The 11,397-nt window shown below is 40.7% G+C and overlaps 1 protein-coding gene and 1 long non-coding RNA gene across 2 annotated transcripts; both read left to right on the top strand.

The window, feature by feature from the left end:
* The first annotated feature begins 51 nt into the window (after positions 1 to 51).
* On the top strand, positions 52 to 2,283 carry LOC108958366. The gene is made up of 4 exons (XR_005549899.1): positions 52 to 219; positions 309 to 367; positions 1,146 to 1,202; positions 2,045 to 2,283. It is a non-coding gene; the product is annotated as an uncharacterized LOC108958366 (long non-coding RNA).
* Positions 2,284 to 7,380: 5,097 nt separating this feature from the next.
* On the top strand, positions 7,381 to 10,990 carry LOC104440324 (putative receptor-like protein kinase At3g47110). The gene is made up of 2 exons (XM_010053268.3): positions 7,381 to 10,432; positions 10,594 to 10,990. Exons 1-2 carry the CDS (start codon positions 7,423 to 7,425, stop codon positions 10,935 to 10,937), a joined length of 3,354 nt encoding a protein of 1,117 aa, XP_010051570.3. The 5' UTR covers positions 7,381 to 7,422; the 3' UTR covers positions 10,938 to 10,990.
* The last annotated feature ends 407 nt before the right edge of the window (positions 10,991 to 11,397 follow it).

An 11,397-nucleotide genomic window follows, 5' to 3' on the forward strand; every position in this document is an offset into this window, starting at 1 on the left:
TACTCGGCAAGCCTATTGTGACCTTGTGCTTGTTGCACTATGAAGGTAGATTTTACTTCAATAAATTTTATAATAAATCCTGCAAATTTTTCTTCTCATCCGGTGGAAATTCCTTTCTTTGTTTAGGTCTAGTCTTTAATCCCTTTAAAGGAATATGTAGAGCTGGGGCACATTCGGACTTCGGATTTATTACCTCGTTGGCGACAGACAATGTCCTAGGTCTCCAAATATGAAATTTTCTCCTATTAAATTGTTGGTGCAGACTTTATGCCTAGTTATAATGCTTGAAACTATTTGAACTTATTCAGATTTGCAAGAACAAGGTTGCTAAACCTCCGACATGGGAATATGTGCAACATATGAGAGGGTAAAGCCCAACTGCATCATAATTGTGAATTTGAGATGATTATGTTGGAGATCTCATATTTAGAGTAATGCTTTTGGTGGAAGATCATCATGTTAGGATTTATATATTCTTATGGTTCATGGCTTACAAATATAACTTGCAATAACTTTGTTTTAATCTTGTACTTGTGGTTTATTGGGGAATGTGCACTGTTTCCCCTTACACGCATGATTGGAAGATTGCTTCATGCCAATGTTGGGTGGATTACTACCCCAATACTTGTGACAACCTTTTGACAAAAATCCTTCCCTGTCTGACCCTGATTTGCTACTATAGTTCTTGTTTGTACAAAGGAAGCAAGATGCCAGTTTAGAGAGAAAGTAATATTGTCAGATGGGTGATAAGATGGGTTTCCATTTATTAACTTAGAGAGGCGCCCTCATCCACATATCCTTTCCTTTCTGCAATTTGCATTTAAGTGTACATATTAACTTTGATCAGTTTAATCCTTCTGGTGCCTTGCTGATGAACCTCCCTCCCTCCCTCTAAAGAGAAAACACTCTTACACACATGCATACAATGATATTCCACCATTCTTTCCTGGTTAATTTTGAGCAGGTTAACAGTCAGAGAATTACCATGCATCATATGCATTCTAGGATTACTTATGTAATTACCCTCTTTTAGTTGTTTAGATTATTGCTTAGATTTAGTTATACATAATCCTCACAAATACAGGACAGAAAAATCTCATGGTTATCCTGAAAAGTAACATTCTTTCTGTGACTATTTTGTACAGAGCATTCATAGTGAATCTTGGTGATATGCTAGAACGATGGAGCAATTGTATTTTCAGGTAATATATTTTAATAACAGTCTATATAGATAGATTGGCACGAGGAAAGCTTTGAACGTGAAGGTTGGAGATTATCTTATGGCAGGCTACTATATATTGTTAACCTGTCCCAAACTCTACCAGAGTTTCTTCTATTGCACTCTCTTGGCTCTTTCTAATATCAGTGGCCCATTAGTAGCGAAAGAGTATCTACTCTTGACATTGGTCAGGAAAAATTTCCATATTAAACACGGTTGTTGTAGATGGTATGATGTTTTGATGACCAACATTAATTTCTACACAGACGAATTTATGAATATCAAACAATAAAATTGCTGTTCTAGTGCTTTTGTTATCACTCAGCTCTTATTGGTCAACTTTTGGATACTAAACTTTGCATCTGTTCTGGGATCTCTGACCACAGAAAAGGCTTAACATGCATTGTCATCATGCACGAAAACATGTTTAAATGATATATGAAGTGAGCTTTTTGCTTGAATCTAATTGGTGTCCTGCTATTCTCTATATTTAGAAAGTGATTCTCTATTCTTTCTTTTTTTGAATTTGAGTTGCTGTTTTTTTTGCTTCCGTTTGTCAAATCTATACTTTTGTTTTGCTTTTGCAATCAAGTCTAGGCTCCATCGAGTCATAGGGAATGGTCAAGAACGGTATTCTGCAAGGCCTTCTCTCTCTCTCTCTCTCTCTCTCTCTCTCAATTCTGGCACTCTTAACTCTTTCATCGGGTGGTCCATGTTGACAATTCAAAAGTTTTTAGCACGCATCAACTTTGGATGTATCGTCTCTTCATCTTTCAAGCTTTTATGCTGAGGCAGCGGACTAAAGTGATTGACATAAATGGACAGGTTTCCAGCTCATTCTCTCTAAGTTCTGGCACTCTTAACTCTTTCGTCGGGTGGTCCATGTTGACAATTCAAAAGTTTTTAGCACGCATCGACTTTGGATGCATCGTCTCTTCATCTTTCAAGCTTTTATGTTGAGGCAGCGGACTAAAGTGATTGACATAAATGGACAGGTTTCTAGCATTGATTGAGAGCAATGTTTTCGTCCGTATGTTCAGTGGCTTCTCGAGGGTTTATGTCATTCGTCCCGTGATGAGGGGATATGGTATGTTCTACGTTCGTGTAATGTCTCCATTCAATTAGTCATTAGATTTGTGCGAGGTGACGTCCCTCTCTCTCTCTCTCTGCCCATACCCACGGCAAGGAGAGCACCCTATGAACGCCAGTGCAGCCGCTGCCGGCGGCAGCCACGTTTCTCTCTCTGACACATGCCCTAGATCTGGGTTTTCTTGTGCTCGGTCTGAGATTGTTAGGGTCTCGGCTCAATCATGGATCGAGCACTCAAATCAACCTCGAGCCATCAATAATTAACAGCTGTCTCCACGTCTCTCTCTCTCTCTCTCTCTCTCTCTCTCATGCCCTAGATCTGATCTTTCTTGTGCTGGGTCCGAGATCATTAGGGGACCATGGATCGAGGACTCAAATCAAACTCGAGCCATCAATAATTAACAGCTGTCTCTGTGTTGTCATTTTTAGGGAAAATTCCAAAAAATAACCCGAAATGTCATCTTTTTCTCAAATAATAATCAGACAGAGTAAATTTTGTTTCAAATAAAAACCTAAGTAACTTTAGTTGTTCAAATAAGGGCCTCAAAAAGTGGTTTTGGTTATTTCAAATAAGAACCCGACCTCGCTAGTCGCTAGCAGGCTAAATTTTCTGGCCGATTAAGGGTATTTTCATCATTTGGCACTTCCTCCCCTTTTTTCTTCCTTCTTTTCTTACCTTTTTTTTTTCTTTCCTGGTTCTTCTTCTTTCTCTTTGTCGATGGCTGGCTGGCGATCGACGATGCCCACAAAGGGCTAGGCAAGGGTCGCCCTCGTCGACAAGGGCCACCCACGCCAGCCACAGGCGAGGGACGGCCTCGCCTAGGCTTGGCGACCCTCACCCAAGGACCATCCTTGAGATCGACCCTCGCCGGCCCCTAGTAAGGGTTTGTGAGACCACCCTCACTAGATCTGGCAAGGGTCGGTCTCGCCTGGGCCTCGCCTCGCTCGCAACCAACTGACCCTTACCAGCGGCCAGCGAGGTCGCCCAGCTCTAGCCGGCCGTAGGCAAGGCCACCCTCGCCAGATCTGGCAAGGGTTGATCTCGCTTAGGGCCAGCGCAGGCCGATCTCGCGGATGGCACCCGGGTGAGGCTGTCCCTTGCCTGTGGCGTGCGTGGGCAACCCTCGCCCAGTCCTTTGTGGGCTGATCACCAGCGAAGAGGAAGAAGAAGAACAAAAAAAAAATGACAAATGATGAAAATACCCTTGAAACAAATATAATTACTTTGATCCTCATTTGAAATAATATCCACCCGGGCCTTTATTTGATAAAATAATGGCACTTCAGGTCCTTATTTGGAACAAGGTTTCTTTAGGTCATTATTTAAGAAAAAGATGGCACTTTAGATCCCTTTTTAGAATTTTCCCTCATTTCTATTGGATTAATCCCATATGGCACCCACATAATATATTCCATTGTCCACTAGTCCTAGTGATTTTTAAGTTGTTGTAGTCCTCCAGGATCCTAGAAAAGTGCAAAAGCCATCGAAATGAAGCAATAATGACTTGTTATTGCTAACATAAGTTAAATAAGTGACCCTACCTCATTAGAAGTTCAAGGCAATGTTTTAATTCCAGTTGGGTTGTATTAATTTTCTTATATTTTATGGCTATTCTAAAAGATTAAATTATTATTTGAAGATGTGGAAAGACTCGAACTCATAGCCTTATGTTCTAATACCATGTTTGATATCATGTTAGATTTTGTAAGTTCATTGTCTAATATTCTAAAATTTTAAGGTATTAGATGAAAGTGAGGATATATATATATTCTACCTGATTGTCTTGTCAAACCAGCCGATCAGCCATGAGTCATCACTACTACTCTTTTGCTACACATAATGGAAAAGGAAAAGAGAACGTGACAATGCAATAGCCTTATGGGAATGATGAATAGAGCTCAACACGTGGATCTTCTATACTGGTGGGGACAATGCAACGGGTGATATGATAGGACACGTTTGGGCGTGCTGGAAAATAATTTCTGAGATCGAATCATCCCGGGTTTGGCAGCACATGGAGGAGCAATCCGACAAATTGCGAAATCACGTGAAAGTTTGGAAGTGATCAAGGAGATAGAGATGGGTCGCGTGGTGGTGGGGGAGGGGGAAGCTCTTGCTTTATCCAGGGAGGGAACATACTCACCCAGGCTCGATCATGACCGTGCATACCCTGCCCGTCCTCCCATGATTGGTCAGTGAGCGCGGGTCCGTTTCACTTGCTTTAAGGAGAAAACAATGAACATTTTATGTACGTGCCGATTACGTGGCCCCGGTGGCGGTGAAATGAGTTAATTACTTTTCGATAAATCAATCAATTCGAAGGAAATTGGATTCCCCATTAGTCTGGAAATTATTGATGTCGAGTGGGTCGACTTTCCCACCGATCGATACTGCACGGGATTACAAGTAGTTCTGCGTCATTATCGTGCTATAATTTTTAGTTCGTGTACCGGGCATATACCACGAGGTGCCACAAAATTCATTGTTTTTGTCCCCCTTTTCCTTCCCCCCTTGCGAGCTAGTTCCCCATTACCTGGAGCTGGACTATTATCTGCAGGAATATTCCAAAAAAAAGAATTATTATTGTGGAAGATTGATTAGGGCGAGGGACCCGACGCAGCAAATTTCTGTTCCTTGGAATGTTCAACTTATGTGTATTATACTCTTTATGCAACATCTCATTAGTGGATAAGGAGTTTCGAGCTAATATCTTTGGTTAATTCATTTGGCCTTTTGATGAAGAGAGAGAACATCCCAAGGTTGGTCCCATTGGCGCCACTGATCACCTCAAGGTGGTGGCTGGGCGCTCCTAGCCCTCGAAGGAGGGAGGGAGAGGGTTAAGTCAAAAGGAGGATGCAATCAAAAGAGATCACAACGGATCAAGGAAGGGAGAAGGTGCCGGGGGAGGGGAGAGGGGGTGGTGGGGAAAGAGAGATGGTGACCAGGGCAAAAGAGACAACGGTGGCCAACATAAGGGACCATCACTGAGGTCGCTTTCCTCCAATGTCCACCATTGGTGGGGGAAGGGGAGGGGGAGGGGGTAGAGATCGTGACCAGGGCGAAAGAGACAATGGTGGCCAACATAGGGGACCGCCACTGAGGTTGCTTTCCTCTGATGTCCACCATTGTGAAGTTATCGATGATAGTGGATCGAGGTATTGATAGCAAAGAGGACACTTATTTTTGTTAGCCCTTTATATTAATGAGAATAAAATTAAAAAATGATTCATGCACATTAAAACCCATCATATTTGAGTAGATCGTGTCTCTTAAAACCCATCTCAACCTATTATATGAAAGCTTGAGTAACCCATTTTTCCCACGATCCGAACAAAATGAGTCCAAAAATGAATTAAGGATTCGTTTTGCCACTTCCATCCCATAACTTTTTAAGTCCGTAATAATTAATTAATTTGATAATGTCACATGAAAATGCAAAGTTGGTAATAATTATTATCACTTTTATTGGTGGTTGCAATTTTCAAATTTTGCTTGTCTATAATGGTTCTTGTCATTGGTGTCTATCCAAAATAGAAAATCGTCATTGGATGATGATTCCAAGTTCGGCAGCATCAAACAACCATGACTTGAAAGCACCACTAAGTCCACCTTAATTTGAAGTCCAAATTGTTATTGAGTGCAATTAATTTCTTGCAAAAGGCTGGGTAAAAATGGAAAATATCCGCACAGTGATAACACGATGATATTGTTAATAAAAAGCTCTAGGAACAGTTGGTAAGCAATCAAATAATAATATTTTTGTAAAAGAATAATGACACAAATAGTCGTTGAACTCTAATCTAATATATAGTGCGGTGTCAAATAAAATATAATTAACAAGTGCTCCAAATGCCCTCGCTAATAAAAGCATCCACAAAAATGAAAAATGCACACACGTCACTCTTTAAAATCTATCTACCGGATATTGCAGTTTATCGAATAGACGTTCAAATGGTTTTGCATGTTGAGAAAATCCAGATCAGACAAACACCAATATTTTACAAAGTTCTTAGGTCATTCAATCAAAGATATGTTTAACCAACATAATTAATGACCAGATGATTAGCCATGTGCGAATTGTGCGAATTGTCATAGAAATATATAATAAAATGGAGCACGAAATATTTCTGCATTAATACAACGCTGTTTATAATGTAATAATGAATTAGCGAATACACGTTTTGCTACTTTCATAGATAGAGCATCAAAATATTTTCTTGACTTGAGAATAATCTAATTCGAGCAAGATACGAATCTAAGAGGTACACTTAGATCAAATATTTAAGGAAGATACTATTACAATATATTGACATAGATTATGTAGCATTCTCACAGCAGCAAATGGTTTGTGAAAACATTTATAGTTGCAAGTCAAATATGTTGAGCTTAGTATTTGATCTAAAAACGGTTTTGATTGCTAAATGCGAGCTTGTCATTTAGCAACTTTACTCAAAGTTAAAGGATGCATTTGTTTCACGGAAAATTGATGATTTGGAAAATATTTCCTTTGAAAAATGATCGTTTAAGTCACTTATAAAAATGAATTAATGAAAAATATTTTCATCATTTATTGAATTATTTAGACATAAATTGTTACCAAGAAATCACAATTAGGGTTCAAAAAAATCACAAGTTAATGGACATGCCAGATATAAAGAATGGAGAGTTATTCTCCTTGATCAATTCTTATGACATTTTTTTTTTTTTGTCAGTCCTACTCTATTCCTACTCTACACTCACTCTCAGACTTTTAACAGACTATTAATAACATTGTCTCTTCTAGTTGTAGGAACTCTCAATTAGTCAACATCCCACGAGACACTTGATATTGCCCCTATAGGAAGGTCACGACAATTATCACAAAACCTTTTCACATTCATGCCTTGGAGCATTGGTCCACAGGTTTAATTGTACCCTCACAGAGTTGAAAGTAAGTGTGAACGTGTGAACATAAGGAATGGGCCATAGATGTGATTGAGGGACATCATTTGATAGTGAATCTTTCTTTACATCGTTTCTTTTTCTTTCTTTCTTTCTTTCTTTTTCTAATTGAGACAATCATTTGGTAGGTTTTGGTATTGAACACGAAGAACACGTCGAAATTAGCAAACCGATGCAATCAAAAGAGACTCTGTTCATTATGGAGAAGTTCATCTTTTTAGCATTTGTTGATGTTCTGTTGGCTTCCCTATTGATGTTTCAGCCCATCATTTGTTCTAGCAACTTCACTGATCAAGAGGCTCTCCTCCACTTCAAATCAAAGATGGAAGTCGACCCGACAAACACCATCAAAGGTGGCAATTGGACCGTGGAAGCAAATTTCTGTGAATGGATTGGTGTCGTTTGCAGCAACCGCAGGCACAGAGTCATAGCTTTAGACCTCTCGCACATGGATCTCCAGGGAAGACTCTCTCCCTACCTTGGCAATCTTTCTCTCCTGGCTTCTCTTGATCTCCGCAACAACAGTTTTTATGGCATGATTCTAATAGAAATTAGTCATTTACGCCGCTTGAAAGAACTTATTCTCGAATCGAACCAGTTCGAAGGGAACATTCCTCCTATCTTAACCCAGTGCCAGAATCTCGAAGTCATGTCACTTGCGAGGAACAAACTAACGGGTGGTATACCAAGAGAATTTGGCACCTTTCCTAAGTTGCAACAACTGAATTTTAGCTCGAACGACTTACGCGGTCAAATTCCAAGCTTCCTGGGCAACATATCTACATTGCGAGTCATTAAACTGGCCAATGCTACTCTCACAGGTTCGATTCCTTTAGCACTTTTCAATAGATCGCTCACATGGGTCAATTTGAAGGATAATTATCTCTCTGGAAGTCTTCCCTCCAATCTTTGCTACCGCTGGCCTAACATTCAGATTCTTATACTGCGTCAAAATCAATTCAGCGGCCTGCTACCAAAGACGCTAACCCAATGCAAAGAGCTTATCATATTGTGGTTGGCTTACAATAGTTTTCAGGGAAGCATTCCTCGAGATATAGGCAACCTCCAAAAGCTGCAATGGCTCTCTTTTTATGCTAACAACTTGACTGGCACAATTCCACGAACCATCGGTAACATGTCAAGCTTGCAGGAGCTAAGGATAGGACCTAACTACATTGAAGGGGAGATTCCAAGTGAGATTGGCAATTTGGTCAATCTGCAACAAATGGTCCTTGGGGAAAATTTGCTAACCGGCCAAGTGCCTCAAGAGGTTTTTAATATTTCTTCACTCCGAGTGCTTATTTTGATGTACAATTCCCTCTCTGGAAGCCTTCCCTCAGGTAGAGATCTAAGCCTTCCGAATTTGAGAGGTCTATATCTATCAAACAATGGCTTTGGCGGCAACATCCCACAGTATTTCTCGAATTTTTCGAACCTAATCTTTTTTGATGTCGGTTACAATCAACTCAGTGGACCCATACCTACGGGTTTGGGCAACTTGAAGAACCTCGAAGCCTTAGTACTTATATCTAATCGGCTAACAAGTGAGACTTACGGTTCGGAGCTTAGTGTTCTCTCTGCTTTATCTAATTGTCTGTTTCTGCGACTCTTGGTGTTGGAAGGCAACCCGCTTTGTGGCTCCATACCAGAATCTATCAAGAACTTCTCCAGTTCCCTACAAGTTCTAGTTGCTCCCAATTGTCAAATAAGAGGTCGTATTCCTGAGGAAATGGGTTTCTTGAAGAGATTGACTTTGCTAGAGTTGAGCAATAATGCTTTAGATGGCAACATCCCATCATCAATCGGAGGACTAGAAAGGTTGCAACGGCTGCGTCTTGATAACAACCATCTCGAAGGACCGATCCCCGATGAGATATGCAACTTGAAAGGTTTAGGAGAGTTGCTGCTCCAGCAAAACAGGATATCGGGATCAATCCCGAATTGCATTGAAAACCTTAGCAGCCTTCAAAATTTTCTCATAAGCTCGAATAACATGACATCAGTTATACCATTTAGTCTGTGGGGCCTTCGAGAACTCATCTTCCTCAATCTATCACTCAATTCTTTCAATGGAGGACTGCCACTTGAAATAGGGAAGATGAGAGCTATAAATAGTATTGATCTTTCTTGGAACCGACTTTCTGGTGCCATACCGAGTTCCATCCAAGAGCTTGAGAGCCTTGCTTCTCTCAACTTGTCAAGGAACTTGTTTCAAGGATTGATACCGCAATCGATCTGTCATCTCAAAGGGTTGGAATTCCTTGATCTCTCCTACAATGAGTTATCAGGCACGATACCTAAGTCCTTGGAAGCACTTGCATTTCTACAAATTTTGAACTTGTCCTTTAATAAGCTATCGGGAGAGATTCCTAATGGCGGGCCCTTTGGAAAATTCTCAGTTCTCTCTTTCATTGGGAATGAAGCACTTTGTGGAAATGCGATTTTTCAAGTCCCACGTTGCAAGGTAAATGGAATGAAATCATCAAGGGACAAGCGGCTCCATATACTATACATTATTGTGCCAATCGTATCAGCTATATTTTTAGTCCCTGTCATTTGCTTATTTAGGAAGCGTGGGAATACCAGTAAAAAAGCTTCAGTTTCGATGGAGAACTTGCCTAGAATTGACCACCCAATGATATCATATCGGGAGCTTTGCTTGGCTACTAACAACTTCAGCGAAAGCAATTTGCTCGGAGCAGGAAGCTTTAGCTCTGTATATAAAGGGACTCTGGCCAATGGGATAGACATCGCGGTCAAATTACTGAATCTCCATATTGAAGGTGCTCTGAAAAGTTTTGACGCAGAATGCGATGCTTTCCGTATGATCCGGCACCGCAATCTCGTCAAAGTGATCAGCACCTGCACGAACGCCAATCTGAGAGCTTTAGTGCTGCAATACGTGCCTTGTGGCAGCTTGGAGAAGTGGATGTACTCCAACAACTACAACTTGGATCTCCATCAGCGAGTGAAGATAATGGTCGATGTCGCAACGGCAATCGAGTATCTCCACCATGGCCAACCAAAGCCCATTGTGCATTGCGATCTGAAGCCTAGCAATATTCTTCTAAACGAGGACCTAGTCGCACAAGTCTCTGACTTTGGAATTGCCAAGATTTTGGCTGAGAACAAGCTCGAAACACAAACCCAAACTCTCGGCACGATTGGTTACATTGCTCCAGGTACATTTGTCGAATTTTAGCTAATTCGAGCCTTTGATTGCCAATATAATGGTATAATGTATTAGAGATATATTAGCACTCGTATGCCTCTTGATCTTATTACTTATGTTCCAAAAAGAAATAGATCAATTGATGATGGTCACAAACTATGATGCTTGCAGAGTATGGTTCGGAAGGGAAAGTCTCGACAAAAGGAGATGTATACAGCTTCGGCATATTGTTGTTGGAAGTGATTACTGGGAAGAAGCCAACCGGTGAAATGTTCAATGCGGATGTCAGCTTGAGGCAATGGGTAGGTGCAGCAATTCGAGAGAGAGTGCTTGACATTGTGGATAGCAAAATCCTTCACACGAAACATGAAGATCCGGTGCTTTCAAAATTCCATAGCATAGTCTTATTAATACTAGAATTAGGACTAGAATGTTCAAAGGACTTGCCCGAGGAAAGAATGGACATGAAAACTGTCGTGGTTAAGCTCAACAAGATCAAGTTGTCACTTCCTTAACAAGAAAACAAGGCCGAGAGTAGCTCAGAGAATTTGAACTTAGCATTTTCATATTTTGTAGTCGGTAATTTCATTTCTATTGCATTGTGTGTACTACTTTTCAAGATAGTTCCTAATCTTCTTTTAAGCTTTCTGAATCAGACAAAACAATTCAAAATGCGACTAGATCTGCAATCGACAGTTTAACTCATGTCCAACTTCAGAATGTGTAGCGACTGCCACGTTCTCTAAAAAAATTTTGTCTGAGAGTTGGTAGATTTGCTAGTGACGAACATGGTTTCCTTGAAGCTTGAAGCTCGACGTCTTCTCGCATCAAGCCGGGCACAGCCCATGAGCCTTGCATGTCAAGCTGGGCAGGGCTAACCTTTTCAGCCCGCACGCCAAGCCTAGGCCCAGTACCTATTTGGGCCAATTTTGATCCATTTTCTATTTTGAAATTCTCCTTTTATTTTTACAAAAG

Source organism: Eucalyptus grandis, chromosome 3 (assembly GCF_016545825.1).
Source record: "Eucalyptus grandis isolate ANBG69807.140 chromosome 3, ASM1654582v1, whole genome shotgun sequence".
In the NCBI taxonomy this organism is placed as follows: Eukaryota; Viridiplantae; Streptophyta; class Magnoliopsida; order Myrtales; family Myrtaceae; genus Eucalyptus; species Eucalyptus grandis.

What these genes read in the sequence shown, in the direction of transcription:
- LOC104440324 (XM_010053268.3), top strand. Translation starts at nt 7,423, where the DNA reads ATGCAATCAAAAGAGACTCTGTTCATTATGGAGAAGTTCATCTTTTTA. An exon ending in GATTGGTTACATTGCTCCAG is followed by an intron (nt 10,433 to 10,593) that starts GTACATTTGTCG and finishes TGATGCTTGCAG; the next exon opens with AGTATGGTTCGGAAGGGAAA.